Source organism: Neomonachus schauinslandi, chromosome 5 (genome assembly GCF_002201575.2).
Source record: "Neomonachus schauinslandi chromosome 5, ASM220157v2, whole genome shotgun sequence".
NCBI lineage: Eukaryota > Metazoa > Chordata > Mammalia > Carnivora > Phocidae > Neomonachus > Neomonachus schauinslandi.
Genome location: NC_058407.1, coordinates 59,554,568 through 59,578,630, shown reverse-complemented (window position 1 = coordinate 59,578,630; position 24,063 = coordinate 59,554,568). Strand labels below are relative to the sequence as shown.

The window sequence follows — 24,063 nt, the reverse complement described above, 5'->3', positions numbered from 1 at the left end:
TGGCTCCCCTCCAAGAATTCCCCACTGAAAATAATGGCATGGAAGGGAAACTTGGGTCCACTGAGAAGTGAGGGTCAGGTCTGAAGCCTCTTTGGTACCAGGAATGCTTTGGGAGGCCACAAAAGCTGGCAGGGCTGGAGGGTGCCTAGCACCTTGGCACAAGCAAGCACCAGGCAGTCACTCACACCTACATAAATATACAGTCCAAATGTGAGGGATGGAAGGAAAAAATACGTATATACCATAGGTGATCATAAAGACAACGTATCCTACCCCATCCTCCTCCTGTACGAATAGCTAAAAATCTCCACAGTTCATAATCTTGTCATTTTACGACAGACTACACCACCTTGCAGAAGCAGAATCAGGAATTGCTAAGAAACAAGGCCAAAAGTCCTGGGGCTAAGAGTGCCTTGACAAATCTGAGTGTAACATTTCAAGTCCTCCAAGGAATGGGGCTATTCTGGGAGGATAAGTGGGGATGAACAATAGAGGGTGGCCCAGAAGACCACACCAGGAACCCTGTATTCTACTGCGTAGAGCTGAATGAGATTGGGAAAGCCCCAACAGGTAGGCAGTTGCTATTGGCTTTTTAAAAAGACGGGAACATCTTTTCTATCCCAACATCTCAAAACAAAAGCTAGCTGGTCATCAACATGTTCTAAGAACCAAAGCAAGAAACCAAAATTCATCATCATTATAACAAAATCCCCCAATCTAAAAAGAAACCAACCCTGAAAAGATCAAGACTCTAAGGTGATTAAAAAGTTAAAACTCATCTTGAGGTCACAGGGGAGCAGAAGGAAGAGATCAGGGCAAAGGAAAAAACTGTGGGAATTACACAGTATGTAAATGCCTGGTCTTCACAGAGAGACACTTATCATGAATCAGACCATCAGTTATGTTACAAGAGAACCAATACCAACATTTCTCCTGTGGAGCACAGTGATAAGCACATTTTTTATGGATGTGTTTAGGATAGAAGGGGGTGGGCAGAAGGGAGAGGAGGCAGGGAGGTGAATGTATTATATACAAAGAGAAATGACAGAGACCACCCCCTCCTTTAGCTCTTTGCTGTTTCTTTCTCTTTGTTTTCCGCATCTTCAGGATATGCGTGCCATGTCAGTCTCTCTTCATAAAATGCTATCACAATCTGTGGACATTTTACATTAGCTTCTTTTGCAAGAACCAGGTCTGCTTCATCTGTGTCTTTCCTGGAGAGAGAGAATATGAGACTTAGAAGGAGAGGAAGTGAGAGTGAGAGAGAATCTATCTAAACCAGGGTTTATATTGTTATATGGATTTAACTGACTTGATTTCTTCTCCATCTTGATTTGAAGGTGAGAAGGACCCTAACAGCTCAGTATTTTCAAGGAGAAATTCAAGTAAATAAATTATCAGTGAGTATCATTTAACTACTACATCAGATGGAAGCAGAAATCTTCAGCTAGAACTTAGATGAAAACACAGCAGGCTTAATCAAAAGGCTGAAAATGAAGTTATATAAATTTTGCTCCTATAATTTTGATTTCTATGTATGAGTGAACACAATCAAACCTACAATCAGTCCTATTGATTATGCACAGAATGATCAATCCAGCTTCTGGATCATCTGAGTGAAAGGGTCTTAACCTTCCTCATCTTGTGGCCTTTTAAACACTCATTATCCTCTTGGTGAAAACAATGGTTTGGAATAATAAGTAAACAGAAACTTAAGTCCACAACAGTACTCACGTAAGGGAGAATAAGAATGTAAAATATAGCCACTAAAATGAAATGTAGGAATTAGCTGCAAATTTCAATTATCCAAGTTACAAACGCTCTACTACCACATATAACAAAAAATCTAGCCAGTCCCTTAACCAGTATTCCAAACCGAGAAAAAAAAAGTATTTTAAATTAAAATTCCACTGAGATGTGAGCAAAGACAACTATCTCCTTTTCTAGAAAATGGAGATGTTTAATTCATAGAGGTATTATGGGTGAGGAGAGGTGGGGAAAACACACAGCTCAGATCAGACACTCAAATTTGGACTGTGGTGAGAAAAAAAGCTAGTTAATATGTGAATGTAAATCATAAGTAACACATATGGCTGAGTGGGAAAAGCAGTCAATACAGCTCCTTACTTCTGACAGAGTATAATGATTCTTCAAATCTAGGCTTCTGGGTAATTTACCAGCAAAATTTCGATCAGATAAAATATTAAACCTTTTGATTCTACAACTTTAAGGTAAATTAGCTTCCTCAGTGGCAATGCAGCACGAAGCCTCTATTTAGAGACCAAACTTAAATCACAAGCCCAGAACACTTGGAAACAGAGAGGTAGTGAGGGTCACACCATAAATCACCCTGTCTTTAAGAAACCAAATTGAGGGAAGTAACTACCCTTTCCTCTAAGAGACACCCCCTCCACCGAATGAAGTAACTTACACTTTGCTAGTATTAGTCTTAATGCTTTTTGTTGAGATTATTCAGTTGTTTTGATCCTCCGTGATGGCAAAAAGCCTCACTCAACTCCTATCTCATGGCCACAGGCTCGTGGTCTGACGGTAAATGATTCAGAACTGTGTAAATAAATGGTTAGGTCATGTCTATATGTATCCTACCTCAAAGCTACCTTAGGTATTGGTGCTAAAATAATTTGGCTTAATACCAAAGCTTGAGAATGTCTTAAATCCACTCCCAACCCTAATTTCCATTAATACTAACAGATGATATCAGCCAAAGATCCTTGACAATCAAAATTCTTAGTTGGGGAATACTCCATCTTCCCTATCTTCCATATAAATTCAAGCCACTGGCAAAGAAACACAACTGTACAGTGAGGCCCAATCTCTCTCACCATTTCATTAGGAACATTAAATCGCCACAGGAATCTGTCGCCCCAATGATCTTTTCTGGTTCCAGTCCTCTCTCAAAGCCCCGAGCGATATCATTGCTCTGCTATAAATAGAAGATAAAGGTTACAGCTTAGAGAAGAGTAAAAAAAAACTCAGTTTCTCAGTTCAACAAAGCACCATCTAAGTTCATTTTTGTCACCAATTCAAAAAATTCTTAGAACTTAAGAAATACAGTACTGGGCCAGCCAGTGACGCCAAGAAATATTTTTTAAGAAGACGCAGTTGTTCTTCCAGTACTCCTTCAAGAATGAGCAGCGGCCCCTAAAACTCTTTCATAGTCCTTAAGATATTCTGGAGGCATCATCTAAGCACTCATCTAACCCTCTAATCTAATCTCCTTGATATTATGAATTGACTACCCCTAAATTGTTGCTTCCAAGATGATAAACAAGTCCATGCTTACCCGAACTAAACCCTTTTTCATTTTATAAACTTCAAATATACCAATCTTAATTTTTTTTAGACACTTAATTTACCTTAACCTTTACCAATATTTTTAATACTTCTTTCACACAGTCGTCTATATTGATGAAAGAACAGAGGTAAGAATGATTCAAGGCAGTATCATAAAACAGCAAATTTCTTTCAGAGCTCATGTACTGCAATACCCACACACTTGGGAGAAAAGGCCCTGGTCTGTGCCTATCCCCTCCTGATGTGGATGAGTTGTTAGCATTAGAGAACAGAACTGGACAGTGACTTAAAACAAACTGGTAATTTTCTTGGAGATTATTCAAACTTGGTCAAATGCAATCATGCCATTGAGACAGGAGCACAAAGTCCGATTCAGGTGTGATGGCACTGGTGAGAGCAAAACAGTGACATTTTAGACAAACCAGGTAATTTTAAAGACCTTATTACGGAAAATAATGCAAACTTATCTAGTAGCAACATAAAAAAGATTTAGTAAGATTGCCCAAATGAACTAAATCTCTGATGTCTGATTTTCATAATAATCTCTTTGATCTGACATTCACCCTGCTTTTTTCTGAGAGAAACAAAGTATTCAGGATCCAGGTGGTCCCCAAAGATACCAGAACCCACACTGGGAAGGAAATTCCATGCACGGATCAGGGGAGATACTGACTCAAAAACACAGCCTCTTTTGGGGGCGCTTAAGGGGAGGAGGTTCCCAGATGTGCACACAGCTGCTCACAGCTGGAATGCTGGCGCAAGAACTGAGTCATAAATCATAGCTGGCGGCTGAAAACAGTTTGCCACATAGAGAGGGAAGGGAAGAAAAATGTTCAAGCTGCTGAAAAGGAGCTGAGGCGAGGAAAATGCTAAAATCATCACACAGGCAGTAATCTTAAATCAGGCATAATGCCGACTAACAAATTTCTTCTGCAGTGGTCTAAAGAAAGAAACGCACCTTTAAACTCCTGTACCTTTAAAACATACAATCACCTATCTTCCCGGCTATCTACCTGACAGCCGCCAGCACTGCTGAGAATGCTGCCAGGGGCCCCAGATGAACATTACAAGGGATGTGTGGGGGTTGTTTTCAAGGTCAGCAGCATCAGAACCTGTCCTAGGAACGAAACTCTCTATGCTGGCCAGTAGGTCTAAGGCCAGACTGCTCCTTTTCGAAAGGACAGAAACCTTAGGTTGAGGAAATAGACACTGTATGTCACAAATGGCTAGTCACAAGTCTTCTGCTGTGCTGTTTTTTGGTCTCTTTAGTTAGAAAATGAATCAAATGACAAAAGCCAGAATACAAAGGACTAATAAAAAAGAAAAAAGAAAGAAAGAACCGAGTCTTAGCTCCTTAGAGAAGGGAAGGCATTCTCAAATTCCTTATCAGTACACTGTATCATAACGATAAACACACCAAAATAGAGTGGTTTTAAAAATAAGGTTGTAAAAAATAAAATTAATCAGGGAAACAAATAAGGAGAAAGACACGAACCTAGAGTCCACTTTCACTTGTAGCCTCCAATCTTTCACTCTTATTTCAATTCTTTTTCAAACGCTGATCTCCCATTTTCTCTACCACTTGTGTAAGTCTTTTAAAATACTGATGCCTAGGGCCCAACCCACAGAAATCTGAATTTAACTAGTCTGGGGTGTATCTTGGGTAAAAGGTCTTTTTTTTTTTTAAAGCCCCCCCACCCCACCCTGATGACTCTAATGTGCAGCCAGGGCTGAGAACTAATGTTCCAGAAAGGTGGATATCAAGTAGAATGAAGATAAATAGACGCTTATGGCTGTGATGCTAGAAGATTCAGAAGTGGACTTATTATGCTTTTATTTTATTAAACGTTAAGGGTATGACGCATCCTTCACCACAAAAGGCTTCATAACCTTGAAATAAATGAAAGGAATGGAAGCTGGGGTGGGGGGGAGTAGCGTGTGTGTCTATGTGTGTACACAGATGGAAAAGATACAGATGAAAAAAGAGGCAAGAGCAGTGTTTATGCTAGTTACTTGAGAACTAAAGATCAGTAGAATTAAAGCAACTACATCAAACCAAAATTTCATAAGCATACTTTTCAAACTGAACAATAAGATTCAAAAAAGATGAAAATTTATTTGGAATATGTAGAAATAATAAAATCAAAAGAGAATACACATGCCACTGGACCGTACACTTTAAAATGGTTAATTGTGGGGCACCTCGGTGGCACAGTCTGTTGAGCGTCCCACTCTTGGTTTCCACTTGGGTCGTGATCTCAGGGTCCTGAGATCAAGCCCCACGTTGGGCTCTGTTTTCGGGGGAACACAGAGCTGTGACTCTCTCTTCCCTCTCCCTCTGCCCTTCCCCAACTACACGCAGGCACGCGCTCTCTCTCTCAAATAAATAAATCTTAAAAAAAATAAAAACTAAAAACTAAAGCGGTTAATTTTATGTTATGTGAATTTCACATCAATTTAAAAAGGCAAGAGAATATAAAAGTTTGAAAGTGCTCTTTGAAACAAAAGGAAAAAAGTAGTAAACATTTTAAAGCCCTTTTCTACCCTTAAAAAGGTCACCAAGTCCCTCCCTTGTTAAGATAACTTAGCTGCCTATTTATGGAGAAGACAGGGAGCTGCCCGTTTTACAGGGACTTAATTTTGCTACTTTAATACAATTCAGTGGAATATATAGTACATTTCTCACGCAGCCAGGAGGGGGCGCTGTAGTTAATCAACATACCTCCTTGGAAGTTCTTTTGTTCAACAATTTACCTTGCAGGCCACCCTTAGAACTGAAACCACCAAAATACCGCTTGCGGGGTTGGAGGGGTGCGGCAAGAGGCAAAACAACTGTTTGTGGGAAAAGGGGGGAAAGAAGCTTACCTCTCTCTTTTTTTTGGATTTGATATCATCAGCATTGTTCGAGAAATTGGATTTCCTCTTGTTACTTTCTGACTTCTCCCTGGGTTTGTTATTTTCACCCTCCTTCATCTTCTTATACTTTTTCATAAACTCAGAAATTAGCTCAGGGCAATCCAAATTTTTCTCGGGTTCCCAAGTATTGTGCTCCCTGGGCACAAAGAATGGAAAAAAAAAAAACAAAAAAAGGAAAAGAATGAGGGGGAAAAAATCCAGCGCTTTCTTTTAAAGAAGACAAGTAGGCAAAAGAAAAAAAACCCTACACTTAAAAGAAATAACAAATTTGATCCTAGGAATCTAGCCAAGAGAAATGAAAAAATATATCCACAAAGAAACTTGCATACAATTACTTACAACAGCATTTTAACAGCCAAAAGACAGAAAACAATTCAAATGTCCATCAACTTGTGAATGGATGAATAAATGTGGTATATCTATACAGAATACTATTCAGCAACAAAAGGAACACAATACTAATTAATACATGCCACAACATGAAAGAACCTCAAATATAATATGCTAAGAAACCAGATGCAAAAGACTATATATTGTCTGATTCCATTTATATGAAACGTAGGAAAGACACACTTAGAGACAAAATGTAGGATTGGGATTAACTACAAATGAGCTCCAGGGAATCTGGGGAAATTATGGATATATTCTAAAACTGGAGTAATGTAATGGTTGACAACTCTCTGAATTTACTAAAATTCATTGAATTGTATACTTTCAATGAATGAATTTTATGGTATGTAAATTATACCTCAATACAGTTTTTTAAAACTCAAAATATGAATTCTGCTTTATAAAATAATGTGATTCCATATATATAATCATCTAATCAAATCCTGAGAGAATAATGTAACAAAGCATGCACCCCCAGTTATCTTAAACATGTTACTTATATTCTGAAGAAATGTCAATAAATTATTGGAAGATTGGAAGTAACTGTTAAGAAAAAAGGTATAAGGGCTTAAAAATCATTAGAATACTGGCAAACAGTAAGGAGAAGACTCAGAAGTGGGATTTGGGGGGCGCCTGGGTGGCTCAGTTGTTAAGTGTCTGCCTTCGGCTCAGGTCATGATCCCAGGGTCCTGGGATCGAGCCCTGCATCAGGCTCCCTGCTCCGCGGGAGGCCTGCTTCTCCCTCTCTCACTCCCCCTGCTTGTGTTCCCTCTCTCGCTGTGTCTCTGTCAAATAAATAAATAAAATCTTAAAAAAAAAAAAATTCACTAAAAAAAAAAAGAAGTGGGATTTGGAGTACATTAATTCAATGCTGTAGATTCAAGTCTACTGTTACTAGGTAGTCAAAATACATTTTTATATTAATAAGAAAACCCAAACTGAATAATTGAGCCTAATTAAACTTGAATCAAGGGAGTCCTATTATGAGGAAAACAAACAGTTATTATTCACAAAGTTGTTCTCTATTCCTGGCATGGGTTTTGGAAGACCAAACTACCAACTACATCACAAGCTTATGGAATCAAAGCATGAAATATACCTCCATGGGAAAAACCAGGCCAGGCATCCTCTTCACTCCTAGCCAGTGGCAAAGGTTCTTTTGGTTAAATAGTAAGGACTAGTTTATATTAAAGTACATCTGAAAATATATCATAGAAACAGTTTCTACAATCCTTTCATTGAGTTGAGAAAAAATTATTTAATGTATGTACTATCCATTTTAAATATTTTATTTTGGTTTTTAAATAAGGTATCTTTAAGATGGGCATGGTTTGAACACACGCCATAATAACTAGACTCAAATAAGAAGCAGAATAATGGAAAAAACTGATATTTACTCTAGATTTAAAACTTTCTGCAAAAAGAGCTTGAGAATGAAACAAGATTTATTTCGAAATCATTTGGGCTAAAACTAGAAAAGCCTCTCCTTCATAGCTCTTCTTTCGGCAAAAGACAAAAAAAACAAAAAACCTCATACAGTAACTTTCCCCCAAATCCACAAACCATATAGTTTTCTATCCCAGAAGAAATTAAGACACAAAAAGCGAGAGGTGCGCCAATACTGTAACATAAGCAAGCAGACACGGAGGGAGAGGACGAGTCTCTACTGGTAGCAAGGAAAGCCAGTCCTCTAACGGGATTCTCTCTTTTCCTACCATATTGGTATTGCTGCTTCTACAACAACCAATTTTCACCCAAAAGACAGCATGGTCTAATTTAAAGAGTCTGGGCATTAGGGCCAAAGAAATCTGATACTAGGGGCGCCTGAGTGGCTCAGTCATTAAGCATCTGCCTTCGGCTCGGGTCATGATCCCAGGGTCCTGAGATCGAGCCCCGCATCAGGCTCCCTGCTCAGCGGGGAGCCTGCTTCTCCCTCTCCCACTCCCCCTGCTTGTGTTCCCTCTCTCGCTGTGTCTCTGTCAAATAAATAGATAAAATCTTTAAAAAAAAAAGAAATCTGGTACTAGGTCCTTGTGCCAGCACTTACCAGTTACGCTATCTTCAGCAAATAGCTTCGCTAACTTCCTCATCTGTAAACTGAAAACACCTCTAAAGACTGTTATGAGAATGAAAGAAAACACATGAGGTAGAAGAATCTGACCACTGCCTAACAAGCAGTAGGTACTTAGTTCCAGACAATCCTAATAGGGCAAAATTTGTCCCTGTCTTTAATGAAATCCTGGGCATTTCCGAGAAAGTAAGGACAGTGCTTTAATTTACCTACCTCAAACTTTCTTTCCCTCTTTAATCTATGTAAGTTATCAGTAACTCAAATACAGATATAGTCTCAAGTACCTTCAAAACGACCAACAATTTCCAATGGTGATTCAAAAGGGCCCAATAGACACCCTTAAAATCTCTCAATGTTATTTTAATTCCTATTTCTAGGTCTCTCAAACTCATAATTTCTCATCTCTAAAGTATGCGGTGATACCATTCCTCTTCGGAAATACGGAGAGCATATTCTGATTGCTGTGCTACCCACATTTAGTGCTCTCTGTGCTAGAGATGCTAAGCATCCTGTAGTGCGTGCACTGTCCCACCTAAAATGCCAAAAGTGCTCCAAATGAGAAACGATAATTTCTGTAATGAAATAACCTTAAGTATGTTCCAAAGGCTCCTGATTCAGACTGTCCAAAGGTACTGTCAAAATTTGAACCTTTTAGTACATTTAAGTCCTACACTTTAAAACTGGGATGTTCAATGTGCTAACTACTAGCCACATGTGGCTAACTGAACACTTGAAAATGTGACTAGTGTGAACTGAGATGTGCTATAAAATGTAAAATACACATGAGATTTTTAAGACTTAGCATGAAAAAAATAATGTAAAATATCTTAATTTTCATATTGATTAATGTTGAAATAGCACTTTGATATACTGTATTAGATAAATTATTAAAATTCACTTTTCTTTAACGTGGCCACCAGAAATGTAAAATTACCCATGTGCCTTGCATTATATTTCTATTCCAGAGCCACTCCAAGAAGCCTACACCAGTTCCTACCAGTGCATTGGGGTTCTGGAAAATCCATTCTTTGTTATCAGGCATCCTGAGAAGAGAATTAATAAAAAACTGAGGCAAGCGGTGCCTGGGTGGCTCAGTCGTTAAGCGTCTGCCTTCGGCTCGGGTCATGGTCCCAGGGTCCTGGGATTGAGCTCTGCACTGGGCTCCCTGCTCTGCAGGAGGCCTGCTTCTCCCTTTCCCTCTCCCCCTGCTTGTGTTCCTGCTCTCGCTAACTCTCTCTGTCAAATAATAAAATCTTTAAAAAAAAACTGAGGCAAAATGTCTACCGATCACACATATTTTACCTTTCAAGCTACCTCCCTCTGTGCTTCAATGTGTCTAGTTCTATCTATTCCAAGGAAAAAGAATAATCACCTTTAGCACTTCAGCCTATAGCCAATGACTTCCTAACAGACATTCTAGTCAATACTTCAGTATCATTCTTAAAGCTCATTGACTTTTAAAAAAAGGGTTTTAAAGGTCTTCAAAAAAAACAAAAACAAAAAGCCAGACAGATTAAAGTATTAATTGCAGAAAGTAGGTGGTGTGTATCTGAGTGTTCACTCAATTTCTTTTGCCTCGGCTGTAGATTTGAAATTAAAAAGATAAATACCAGGAGGGAAAAAAATGTGGCCTCAGATTTAAGTTTCTCATTAAGATGAGTCCTTCACCCTAGGTCACTTTTGAGATCCAAGGATCATTTTGGAAAGCTATGGGCTATGGAATGGATGACTTCTGCTTAAATGTATATATTTTAGCTTAGTTATATCCAAAAGAATATTAACAGTAACAGTTTATACTTTTTATTTTTAAGTAATCTCTACACCCAACATGGGGCTCGAACTTACAACCCGAGATCAAGAGTCACATGCTGTACCAACTGGGTACCTCTCTTAACTGGAGTTGACTTTGGGCCAAAGGAAGAAGAGAAGCCAGGTGCCCCAATAACAGTTTATACTTACATTGAAGCTTACCTGTCAGACTCTACATATACCCAACATCTCTATGACAAGTACTATTTCCTATTCCTATTTTACTGAGGAGGAAAAAGATTAAGGAACTAAACCAAGGTCACCCAGCTCATAAGAACAAGAATCTGGACCTAAGCAATCTGGCTCCACGTCTATGCACCTAACCAATTCATTATACTGTCTCCCAAAAGCATTATCATTAGAAGACGAGCTCCAAGGGAGACTCTGTTTAGTTTATTGTTGCATCTTCTGACTCAGAAGGAGCGCAGGTGAGGAGAGAAAAAGACAAAGATGGCAGTGGCTCATGAGGAAGGAAACCAAGAGTCCACCTCTGTAGAGTCCTAAGGCCTAAAGAAGGCACTTACTCAGAAAAGCCTTTCCACTTCAGTAGATATTCCACTTGCCCCTTAACTACACGCCTGTCTAGCACCTTCTCGACGACATACTCCTCCTCATCCTCTGAAGAAGAACTGTCAGCTGTCCGCTTGGTTTTCTTTCCCATGTCGCACACCGTTCCACCTGAAGGACTAAGGCCACCGGTTCCTGCAAAGAGGAAGATCAAAATGATCAGAATCCATGCAAGGAGTTAAAGCTTTGTCTCTTCTTGATGGAATGCAGGGGGTATAACACAAAGTTGCCAGGTACCCTTCTTTTGGGTCTTGAAGCATTCTTACAGATGGTTCCTAAGCATATAAGAAAAAAATGGTCAATCCCCACTTTCCCAAATACACCTTTTACTTCAGCTCACAAGACCAAAATCATTATTATATACACAACTGTCTAACTCCTCTAATTTCAGATTCCAAAAGACAAGTGGTGTGGTATGTTACTCCCGGGAACTTCTGTGAATGTTAAAAAGCCAGGATCTCAAAGAAATGCAGAAAACTACCAGTTAAAAGAACAGTGACAGAATTAAAATCTTACCTATAAGGTGAATAAGGTTCTTCATAAAAATGAAAAAAGCCCCAAAATGTAACCTTCCTCTGCTCTGAGGATCTTGACTAGTCTCTTAGCACAAAAAGGCCTGCTCAGGCATCTTTCACCACTGTCTTCAGTGACTTGGTTTATCTTTCCCTTAAACAAACTGAGCTTGTCCCTACAGAGCATCCATCAGTTCACAAAAGCAAGGCTAGGATCTCAGATACACTAGGCCTCCTTTTTCATTTTGGGATGGGAGAGAGGCAGGGAGAAAAAGAAATTTTTTTAGTCCAAAAAATAAAAATTAGTTACTGGATTGTTCAGTAATTCTCATGGCTCAACTAATCCAAATGGTTAAGGAGGTACCTCTCTTAACTGGAGTTGACTTTGGGCCAAAGGAAGAAGAGAAGGAAAAAGAAGTCTGGCCCCAAACTCACATCAACACGAAGCCTCAAAACACAGAGGAACCATTCACAGGCCCAAGGAAAGCTGAAGCAAGGCAACACAAATGGAAATTGAGTTAAGCTCAGAAATATGCACAACCAGGGGATACTCAACTCAGAATCTAGTTTTTAAAATTCCCACATTGTTGTTTCCATAATCACTTTTAAGAATTCTTCTTTATCCATGTTAAGTGGTGCCTACAGTCTGGATTATAGAGTAGCAGGAACTGTTTTCTTAGCTGAACTCCATTTTTATTTTTCTGTAATCTTAAAAGATTTTTTTCAGCACTCTCTAAAAATATTTCCATCCTGACTAGAAGACAACTCTCAGGAACAGGGAAGGCCACTACTAATCTCACAATTGTGTTCAAGTCAAGTAGCATAAAAAGTTGCATTTATCAATTTAGTTCAAGTTAGCAAAATTTAAGGAATTATTCCAAGAACATCTAGTTGGAAGCCATATCTCCAGAACCTATTACAATAGGTCTGCCCACCCAAACAACTGTCTGTACCCATTACTGCCCTGTAAAAAAAACTTAAGTTTTTATTAAAGTACTTTATTTGGAAGAGGAGGTGGAGGGGGGAGAATGTAGACAAGAGTTTGAAAATAATTTTTCCATGAATTTAGAAGAGAGTCCTAAGCTTCAAGAAAAAAAATCTTATTTATTTAAAATAAAAACAGCCTCCGACCTCACCAGAGACAGGAAATGTCATATTCCAGGGAGAGTACCCCACCCCCACCCCCACTCACCTTGGAATTTCCGGGAGCTGAGCAGTTTAGGTCAGAGCGCTGGGGTTAAAACCAGCCCCGGGTTAGATGCATGCAGTTAAGCATTGTGGCTATGGCCTCCCCTGCCTCACGAGGAAAAACAAGGATTTACATATGTGTTCTTCAGTTTGAGGGAGGAAAGAGAAAAATCTCCCTTTATACCTTCATGCAGAAGAGGAGCCCCAAAGGTAGAAGATGAATGGGGGTTCCCTCCTTTACCTACCGGATCGCCCCAGTCCTTTCTTTCCCTCTGGGCTAACAGGAGGGGCCTCCCCTCCCAGGTCTGGGGCTTGGCGGGCTGGCAGCTCCCCCGCCCCCACCCAGCTGCCTGGGAGCCACTGCGCAGCTGTCCCAGCCCGTTGCCATGGCAACTGGCAGCCGTACTAGACTGGGGGGGGGGCGGAGAGGCAAACGGAAAAGTTAAAAGGCTTAACTTTCCTTTTCAGTGAAGACTGGGTGGAGAAGTTGGAAGGTACTCCCTTGGCCTCAAAGCTGAAGGCATTCAGAGCTCAAGGGAATTGGTTCTTGGGTTTTAAACCCAACACTGTATTCCTCTAAGAGCACTGGGAATTAATCAATAGCATTTTAAGATCATGTAACAGGATTATAGCTCAACTGGAAGGGGGAAGGGAAAAGCCAGGTCCCTCTACAACAGGATCCGTACAAACCACTCACCCCTAACCCAGCCCACCAGAAGCACTTTAAATAAGGCCTTTTCTACCATCTGTCACTGAACAGTTAATTAAAATTGCTTGGGGGATGGGGGGATAGAAGGAAAGGGGGGAAGGGAAGTATTTCAAGATACTATACAACTTTCCTTCTTTGGGGGATTACTAGATACTGAAACAGAATCCAGACACTTGAAGCACCAACAAAGAACCTGTCCACTGAAATTACAGGTAGAAAAAAGTGTAATCCTTAAGTATTTTTAAAAAGAGAGGGGAGAGCAGTCCAGTCACAACCATTATTGTTGAATTAAAACCACTTTTCGGGGTGCCTGGGTGGCTCGCTTAGTCAGTTAAGGGTCTACGTTCTGCTCAGGTCAGGGTCCTGGGATCAGGCTCCCTGCCCAGCGGGAAGTCTGCTTCTCCCTCTCCCTCTGCCCCTCTCCCCCCTCCTCCCCAGTTACGCTCTCTGCTCTCTCAAATAAATAAAATCTTAAAAAAAAAATCAAAACACTTTTCATTAGTAGTTATTGTAATGTTATGAAACAAATTTTTAAGTAATTACTACCTACCTGAAGCATTAATATATAATAATTTAAAACTCCATATATCAATAATCCCTAATACTTGAAAAAAGGAGGACTGAGATAAAGAGAAGAGCTACTTAGAGACTTGCAGTCCCATAAAGTTTCTTTTCTCCTGGCCCTAAAGAACATTTTGGAGAGCTCTAAAGCCCTCCTCTGCTTTACAATTCAGGTCTTTAGAGCCAGAGGTTGCTGCCATAGGAGAGTAAGAAAAAGGGACAATCAAAAGCAAAGATCCCAACTGGGGAAAAGGTGGAGAATACTGATTATTTCGGTTATCAAACAGAAGTAATCATAGGGTATGAGAGTAGACAGTTTTTAACTACAGAAGATTTCCTCAAATTTGAATGTACCTGTCAGAAAATCTCTGGGTAAAACTGCCTTTTTGGACTCTTCCTAACTTTTGAATACTTTGTGTAATTAAGGGATATAAAAACAATGCTAAAGGAATTAGATCAGGGTTCTCACTGTGTGATTAACTTGCTATGTGTGACCTTGAGTAAATAATTTGAGATCTAACCCCAGAATCACTAAAATGGGCCAAATCCCCACTGCCTACCTCCTAGGGAAACAGTGAGTTTAAATAGAGACCAAAGAGCTGGTAAGTCCTCCCAAAGAGAAGCTTTTGTAAAAATATAGGGCCAAATACAACAGCAGCAGGAAATATGTGACCTTCCAAATTCCTAAGCTGTTAAACCCTATCACACGAAGTTAACTCCTGCAGCTCAAAATATTAGTAGACAGCAACAAAGAAGGAAAAGTATCTTTGTTAACTAGGTACAGGTAAACTAATAGAAGCTTCAGAGAATAAGCAGGTACATTCTCTCTTAAGGGTAAAATACTTATTCTTACTCCTTAAAACTCAGAAAAGCATTGGAGATGGCAATATGAAAAGACTAACAGTAATTCTGTGAAGAGATAAAGAATGACAGCAACATTAGTATTTTAGTAAAACCTTTCAGGAAAAAAAAATGTGAAATCAACAAGAAGGACAAAAATATTCTGGTGTCTACCCCCCTACCTAGAACATCCGGAAATAATGTCAGATCAATTTCCTCCTTCCCACTCTTTAAGAACTGCCTAAAAGGGCACAGAGCTAAGGTCTCTTTCTCTTTGGGAAATGGGTTTTGTAACAGCTGACAAATCAAATTGGGCCTGATGCCAGGAGTCAGAGTCCAACCATAATATTCTGTAAAGAATGGCACGCAACTGTCTTATAAATCTCCTGGACAGTCACAGATCAGAAGCTGGCAAGGATGACGACATAGTTCTGATGGAATGTGTCTTATCTTAACCTTGAAGTTACAGATCTGCTCAGGAGCAGCAGTAAGAAATGAGAAATGCACTCAGACATCGGAGGGAACATAATTCTCTTTTAGACAGTGCGACCCAGTGTATTAGGGTCAAATGAAACACAAAGCCAGACGGACAATTTAAGGGCTAGAGCCTGTACCAGATAAAGCATCAAGACTGGTGGTTCACGCTGAGCTTGAGAGGAGGGAGCGTTCAAGTATGAGAAATGAGACATGGCTGGCAGGATGATGGAGTGATTAAGGTAGAATCCCGATACCATGAATAAGGAAGAGAGGATGAGCCTCTGAGCGCAACCCTATCCTTGTAGAAATTTCCATAGGAAGGGGTGAGCAGCTTCTCAAGTTTCTAGAGTCTTTCAGGCATTAACAGCTCTCAGCCCTTTCTTGACTATACACAGTAACTCTCTGGTAAAGGCATCAACAACTACACACAGATTCCAGCAATTTAATTGCCCATCCGGACATGAGAAAAGAGAAGGCCCCACCAACCGTTCATATCAATGACACAGGCAAATTCACCTTATAGGCCTCTGAGTGCTGGGCAAAAAAAACCCTAAACCAGGGATCTGGTGAGAAGTCAGCCTTGGAAAAACATCAAAGAGCTTTGTGGTCAGGCCCAGGCAGAACCCACATTCCAAGTCGATGACAGAAGACTTCTTTAAAAAAAAAATCTTCCAGGAAAAAAAAAAAAAAAGGAAGAGGTAAGGAAGTGAAGCAGAAAGAGAAGGACCAAAAAATCCCACTCATTATAAGGGTTTTAAAAAAAAATGCGTAAGAAACTGTCAGTCCCCAGAAGTTAGAGAAGCCATTAGAGAAAACTGGGGCAATCCAGAACAACAGAGGTAATGGTTAGCTATTTGCATTTATCAATCCTGGATTCACAGAATCGCCCACATAGGGTTTCTGGGATCTCTTTGTCCAGTTCAGGCTTTGCTCTAGTCCCTCCAGTCACTACTTGGCAATGCCAGCTGTCTTGGTGGCTTTTCTTAGATCTTGGTGTAGCACATTTTATTTTCATCACTACTTACGAGCAAAAGTATATATACAACATAATTCTAAATCTTTTTCTGAGCTTGCTTTGTATTTTTAAAAAAGTAATGAAAACCAACTGGTAAATTGCCTCAGTGAACCACCCACTGAACTATTTGGAGGTGGTAGTCAGACCAAATGTCAAAACACATAATCGGTGAGCTCTCTTCATTTTAGAGTTTCTTTTTTCTCCCCCCACAAAGATTTTCTATTTAAGTAATCTCTACACCCAATGTGGGGCTCAAACTTACAACCCCAAGATAAAGAGTCACATGCTCTTCTGAGCCAGCCAGGCACCCCTATTTTATAGTTTCAATATAAAATCTCTAAGCCCAGTAAGAAGGCAAAATCCTCCAGAAAGAGGGGAAAGGGATGAGGGCATATGCAAAGCTCCCTATCACATGTATTAATTAAATATGCTGCGGTTGGGTGACTTCAGTTGGCCCAGGCTTGAGAAATTCCCATTTCTCCCCAATGGGCTTTGGGAAAGTTAGTGGCTTAAGAGAAGATTAGATAGTCAGCTGCAGCATTGTCTTCAAGGTGTCCTCTATATAGCCTATTGTAATAAATAAAACAGATGAAAAGAAACCAAATTTACAGAACCGTTTTAATCTGGTCTATATTCTTTGTTCTTTATGGATCTAGAAGCACCAATGATTTTAAGTTTGTAACACATACAGCATAAAACTAAAACACCCTCTATAAAGATGTTTTCTCTATTAGATTTATGATTTCCAAAGTATTAGCCATGTGGCATTTTAACAAAAACACACCATAGAGATACACATTACAGCTGTCCTGGCTGTCTCAGGTTTTGTTAAATGGGCTGATAACTATCACTCCACCTCCACCAAAAGCCCATGAGCACCCAATTCAAGAGGAGTTAAAAGCTTTTTAAATGTCTATTTAAGAGACTGGATTAGGGAAGAGTTGAGGAGGAAGATTAACTATGGTCGTTAACACCCCTATCATTAACAAGCCACATATAGACAACACAAACTTTATTAATAGAAAGGAGTGTGGAGAGAGGAAATGCTCTCCGTTTGGCTAGTGCAACTCCAGTTTTTGATTCTTTAAAAATCAGGCCAGGGCACTGCCTCATCCAGTCACAGAATTATTCTGGGGCAAAGTATCCTGTTTGTTGATTATCTAAGCCTCCTGCTCCAGTGAGCAAGGGAGTAAAGGGCCTTTTGTTCTTTTAGATTAAAACATATACATTATAAACAGAGATAAAGGCTGCCTTATAAATTTTATTCAGCTGTACTCTCCTCCAAGCTCTGACCACCATTAAAAAATATAAACGAATGTGTACTATAACAATTCTCAGAACTGCTTAAAAGTTATCAGTCTGGTTCACTGGCATATTTAGCAGTAACACGCACAAATTCTTGATGTCTCATTACGAGATCACAATCCCAGAACATAATTTTATATGGGATTTTTTCCTTTATTAAAATCCCCTGAATTTCTTCTCTCAAGTGTCAGTCTTCTTTAAATTTAGTTAGGCCACACCTAAACCCATCACTGGGCAAGGTTAGATATCCAATTGTTCCAAGATTTATGAGAAAGTAGAATTTGGCACCACTGTGGGCAAATGTCTTCCAGATGGTGCTTTCCAACAACTTTGTCCTTGCAATGTACTGAACTCCTCTCAAGGCACCACAGTCTCAGGTGGGTGTTATTCTCATACCCACTCCTCTCTTAATTAAATGTGATGATGCATGAACAAGTAGATCCAGTCACCTTTCATGAAGAACCTGGCAATTTTACCATACATAAATCTTAAGAAATATGGGTTATAGCAATGTTGGAGTAGTTACTATGAATCTTGGGTTTTTAGATACCACTTTGGCAGAGCATGTTCACAAAATATGGAAGGGTTAAGAGAGATGAAGTATCCACCCCCAAGTAAAAGAACAGTCATATTTTTCAAACAGCCATAAAATTAAGACATGGTGCTTATCTGCCAGCATCCAGCTTGTACAGATTTTGGACATCAGCAGCTTAAGGGTCACAAAGACCCCTCCAGGTTACTCTAACAAATCCTTTAAGGAAAAGCCTCTGCTACACCAGACAATTTATGCTCTCTCATAGCCTTAGAGAAGACATTCAAGACACATAAAAATTAATTTGCATAACCATAAACTAAAATCTCTAAAATATCTCTAATTTAACTGTTGAGATGCTATTATAATTTAAGGCAATATGCTAAAATTTGATTAATACATGCTGACAAAAAAAGAAGTTTTTATATAATTGGAGTTAGATATCTCAGACTGTAAAACTTCATGGAGTAAAAGAGAGAATTCCTTCAACATATGGCATAATTCTATGCTTTGCCATTACCTTGGTATATTAGCAACATGAATTATATTGAAGTCATAGCCTACAATTTAGATAAATAAAATCAAGGCAATACTGAACTTTTTCCCATCCATGCAACGGTATCCTTGGCAGCTCCTTGGCCATCTATTATGATCCTGACCAATTTCTCTCTGTGGCAATTTAAAAGCTGTAAAAAAATACATAATGGGTGATGACAGGAGAAACAAACCCACACCAGAAATTATTGAACCTTGTAGGTCTTTGCAAGTGTCTCTATTGACATTTAAGTGTGAGTTACTATGCCACAGTATCATAAAAGTGTGTTTTACACTTCAGATATATTGATAGTTAAATGCAAAGAAAGGCCACCACCAGATTAACGGCTAAAAGGGACAGCCAATCTCAGACCACCCAGCTCTTCCACTGAGCGTTCTGATGTGTTCCTTAAACCAAATAAGATGTTTCTATCTTTTTATCTGGGTTCCAACTGCAATCCTAATTTAAATCCTATGCTGAAGGGATGATTAACATTGCTATTCTGATCCTCGTTCTGAGATATTTATTGAGGGCTTGGTAAGTAAGTGTCAAGCATTGCATGGGCACTAAGTCTAACCCAGCCTTCAACTTAAGGGCTGAGGATTTTAACAATTTCTCCTTGGTGAAGTCAGCACTGGTTAGTCCTGTCCCCAAAGGCTGTTATAAAAAAGCTTCTAGGGCGCCTGGGTGGCTCAGTTGGTTAAGCGACTGCCTTCGGCTCAGGTCATGATCCCAGGGTCCTGGGATCGAGTCCCACATCGGGCTCCCAGCTCAGCGGGAAGCCTGCTTCTCCCTCTCCCACTCCCCCTGCTTGTGTTCCTGCTCTCGCTGTCTCTGTCTCTGTCAAAAAAAAAAAAAAAAATTTTAAAAAAAAAAAAAAAAAAAAAAGCTTCTAAAGAGGCAGCTTGTTAACAGTGGCAAAATCAGGACTAGGAATAAGGAGATGTGGTCCTCTCCCAATTAGGTAACTGAAAGATCAAACTAGCCAGTTTAGTTAATCTTAACGGTGTTATTTGCCCTACTTATCTCGTAAGTCTACTGTGAAGGGAAGAAAAAAATCTGGAAAATACTTTTAAAAATATAAAGGGGGTGCCTGGCTGGCTCAGTTGGTGGAGCATGTGACTCTTGATCTCAGGGTTGATCTCAGAGTTTGAGCCCCACCTTGGCTGTAGAGATTACTTAATAAAATCTTGGGGAGGCGCCTGGGTGGCTCAGTTGTTAAGCGTCTGCCTTCGGCTCAGGTCCTGATCCCAGGGTCCTGGGATCGAGCCTTGCATTGGGCTCCCTGCTCCGCAGGAAGCCTGCTTCTCCCTCTCCCATTCCCCCTGCTTGTATTCCCTCTCTCGCTGTGTCTCTCTCTGTCAAATAAATAAATAAATAAATCTTTAAAAAAAAAAAAAAACAATAAAATCTTGGGGTGCCTCAGTGGCTCAGTCAGTCGAGGGTCCGACTTGATTTTTGGCTCAGGTCATCATCTCAGGGTCGAGGGATAGAGCCCCGTGTCAGGCTCCACACTCAGAAGGGGGTCTGCTTGAGATTCTTTCTCTCCCTCTCCCTCTGTACCCCCCCCCACCCCCACCCCACAGGCTCACCCTCTCTCTAGAATAAATCTTCAGGAAAAAAAAAATCTTAAAAAAAAAAAAATACACACACACACACAAAAGAAATAGAAGTTTGCCTGATAATAGATGTTAAAAATAATGAATGCTTTAATTGTTCCTTCCTCACCTATTTTCTGGAAGAGTTTGTAGAATTGGTATCTCTCTTCCTTAAAGGATTGGTAAGGGGTGGGGGGAAGGTTTGGTGAAACTTACCAGTGAAGCCATTCAGGCCTGGAGTTTTCACTGGGGGAACATTTTCAACTACAAATTTCATTTCTTTAATAAATATGGAGCTAGTGAGGTTCTGTATTTCTTCTGAAGTGAACTTTGGCAGTTTGTCTTTCAAGGAGGTGATTCAATTCATCTAAGACACTGAATGCACTGGCATAGTTGTTCGTAATAGTCTCTTACTACTTTTTCAATGTCTCTAGGATCAGTACTGATACCCTTTTTTTTTTTCTGGTTTTTGTTCTTTTGTTTTTTCCCCCCCCCCATCAGACTTGCTTGGTTTATTAATTTTATTGATCTTTTCAAAAACCAACTTTCACTTTCATTGATTTTCTCTATTTTTGTTTTATACTTCACCAACTACCTTCTGCTTTTATCTTTAGCATTTTCTTTCTACTTAATTTGAATTTAACTTGCTCTTCTTTTCCTAGGTTCTTAAGGTAGAAATGTAGGTCACGGACTCTAGACCTTTCTGCTTTTTTAAAAACTGAAGCATTTAATACTATAAAATTCCCTTTAAGCACTGTCTTAGTTACATCCCACAAATTTTAAGGTCATGTTATCATTTTTATTCAGTTCAAAATACTTTCTAATTTTGTGATGTCTTTGATCCATGGGTTACTTATAAACGTGTTAATATAATTATAAATGTATATATTTCAGTTCCATTGTTTTTTCTTTCATGTATTTTGAAGTTTTATTATTAGTTGTGTAAAATTTAGGGTTCTTGTGTCTTCTTGATGAATTGATCCCTTTATCATCTAATCTGGTGTTAGCTATCTGCCCTACCTACCTCATGTCTGTTATGGAAAAAGAACAAAACAACTCTTTGGAAAGTATGCAGCAAACAGAAGGTAAGATATCTGATGATACAGGAAGTTAAAATAACTTTAATAAATTTTCTGAACTATCTGTAAGTTATATCTATGCTTGTTTCCAATTACTCATATAAATAGGGTTTGCCGATGTTTTATCAGATCCTTACATGTAATTTATTGTTGTGAAATACTGAACAAGTTAGCAGTATATTACTCTCCACAACTCCCTGTGAGGTAAGTGAGTCTTACTGATTTAGGGATGAGAAAGAAGGTACATGGAGTTCAAGGATCTGCCTCAGAAACCAAACTTAAGATAGATTTCCCAGCCTGTTGGTTGACCTCTTTAGCAGGGCATTTTATTCCGACATAATTATGCCTGCTGACTCAGATATGAACTTGCTTTATTCTAAGAAATGGAGATTATAATCAGAGAAATACTTGAATTCAATTTGGTTCCTCCTCCTCCTCTCCATGTAAGAAATAAATAATGAGAGTGTACTAAAAATTTGACCTTTGAATAGTCCTTTCAGCAATACCATCTCAACCCCATGTTTTGTAGTGTCGTTTCTAGCAATGAAGTACGATGGAACAGGCACTCAGTTAAGTCTGAAGGGTAAGACTGCATGTGAAAAACTAGCTCCACAACCTAGTTTCAGGTAGGAAAATCTGTCACTGTTTAATTTTGACAAACTATTCTTACTGGAAAGGAAATCCAGACTACACAGTCCACAGCCTCATTAAGATGAGAGTGAAAAACGGCCCAACCTGTCCATTATACCTTTTTTTTTTTTAAGAAAACCACACACAATTAACAAATTTGTTACCCTATGTTAATACCCCAAGGATCTGACAACCAGCCAACAAGTCAGTCATCTATCCCTCAAATCCTAGGCAAAGGCCTCCACTGGCCCAAAATATTAGAATGAGTTCTTCACTCACATTTAAAATCACTGACTTCAAAAAACAAACTCCCAGACAATTCAGGCATTATTTCATGAAAGTCTTTGGTCTAGAAGGCTATCAGCAATCACCTATCCAATTCTTTCCATATAAGATGAAGAAACTAGGGACCAAAGAGGGCAAAGGGCTGACCCAAGGTTGTATCAGTAGTTAATGACAGAAGAGGGAAGAGAATCTAAGTTTTCTGAGCTTTTTTTCCCATTTGCCTCTCATTTAAAAAATAACTTTTCTTGGGGCACCTGGGTGGCTCAGTTGGTTAAGTGTCCAACTCTTGATTTCAGCTCAGGTCATGACCTCAGGGTAGCAGGCTAGAGCCCGGTGTCAGGCTCCACGATGGGTGTGGAACCTGCTTAAGATTCTCTCTCCCTCTGCCCCTCCCTCTCTCAAAAATAAATAAATAATTTTTTCTTGGGGTGCCTGGGTGGCTCAGTTGGGTTAAGTGTCTGCCTTTTTTTTTTTTTTTAATAAGAATTAGTTTATTTATTTTTATTTATTTATTTTTTTTATTTGAGAGAGCGAGAATGAGAGAGAGTACATGAGAAGGGAGAGGGTCAGAGGGAGAAGCAGGCTCCTCGCTGAGCAGGGAGCCCGATGCGGGACTCGATCCCGGGACTCCAGGATCATGACCTGAGCCGAAGGCAGTCGCTTAACCAACTGAGCCACCCAGGCGCCCAAGTGTCTGCCTTTGGCTCAGGTCATGATCTAGGGGTCTTGGGATCAAGCCCCGCATCTGGCTCCCTGCTCCGTGGAGAGCCTGCTTCTCCATCTCCCTCTGCCACTACCCCCTGCTTGTATGCCCACTCTCTGTCAAATAAATAAAATAAAATCTTTAAAAGTAAATGTTTCTTGAAATCAAAAAGTTAATTAAATTAACTTTTTCCATTAAAAAAAAAAAGATTTTAGGGCGCCTGGGTGGCTCAGTTGGTTAAGCGACTGCCTTCGGCTCAGGTCATGATCCTGGAGTCCCGGGATCGAGTCCCACATCGGGCTCCCTGCTCTGCAGGGAGCCTGCTTCTCCCTCTGACCCTCCCCCCTCTCATGTGCTCTCTCTCTCTCATTCTCTCTGTCTCAAATAAATAAATAAAAATATTAAAAAAAAAAAAAAAAAAAGATTTTATTTGAGAGAGGGAGCGCATATGCGCAAGCGGGCATGAGCTAGAGGGAGAGAATCTGAAACAGATTCCCACTTGAGACTCCATCTCACAACCCGAGATATGACCCGAGCCGAAACCAAGAGTCAGCCATCTAACCGACTGAGCCAGCCAGGTGCCCCATAACTTTTTCTTTTTTGAATTAGGTAAAATTTATTTGGATAAGGGTTAGAGAACTAGGTTATAGTGGTCTGAATATGGCCCCCCCCAAAGATACCCAAGTCCTAATCCCTTGAACTTATGAACATTACTTTATATGGCAAAAGATGTGAAAGGAAAAATTTATCCTGGAGTATCTGGTTGGCTCTTAAAAGCAATGACATCTATCCTTATGACAGGCAGTTCTGAGACAGAGACACAGAAAAGAAGACAACGTGAAGAAAAAGCAGGGAGAGATGAGGCTGACAGTCACCAGAAGCTGGAAGAGGCAAGGAAGGGACCAGAGGGGGCTCAACACCTTGATTGTAGACTTCTGGTCTCCAGAATTGTAAGAATAAATTCCTGTTGTTTGAAGCCACTAAGCTTGTGGTAATTTGTGCCAGCAGCCACAGGAGACTAATACA

General features: G+C 39.7%; 1 protein-coding gene across 3 annotated transcripts in view; it reads right to left on the bottom strand.

The window, feature by feature from the left end:
* Positions 1–867: 867 nt before the first annotated feature.
* Positions 868–24,063, bottom strand: part of CBX5 (chromobox 5) — a 29,040-nt gene continuing 5,844 nt past the window's right edge. The window contains exons 1-5 of one of the 3 annotated variants that reach the window (XM_044914820.1): positions 13,014–13,099; positions 11,026–11,203; positions 6,181–6,367; positions 2,844–2,944; positions 868–1,214 (exon numbers count right to left, since the gene is read on the bottom strand). In XM_044914820.1, coding sequence (XP_044770755.1) covers positions 1,064–1,214; positions 2,844–2,944; positions 6,181–6,367; positions 11,026–11,162 — 576 coding nt within the window. In that variant the 5' untranslated portion in view covers positions 11,163–11,203; positions 13,014–13,099 and the 3' untranslated portion in view covers positions 868–1,063. Of the gene's footprint in view, positions 1,215–2,843; positions 2,945–6,180; positions 6,368–11,025; positions 11,204–13,013; positions 13,100–24,063 lie in introns of those variants that run through there. The other 2 variants (XM_021686790.1, XM_044914821.1) reach the window with 2 other exon arrangements.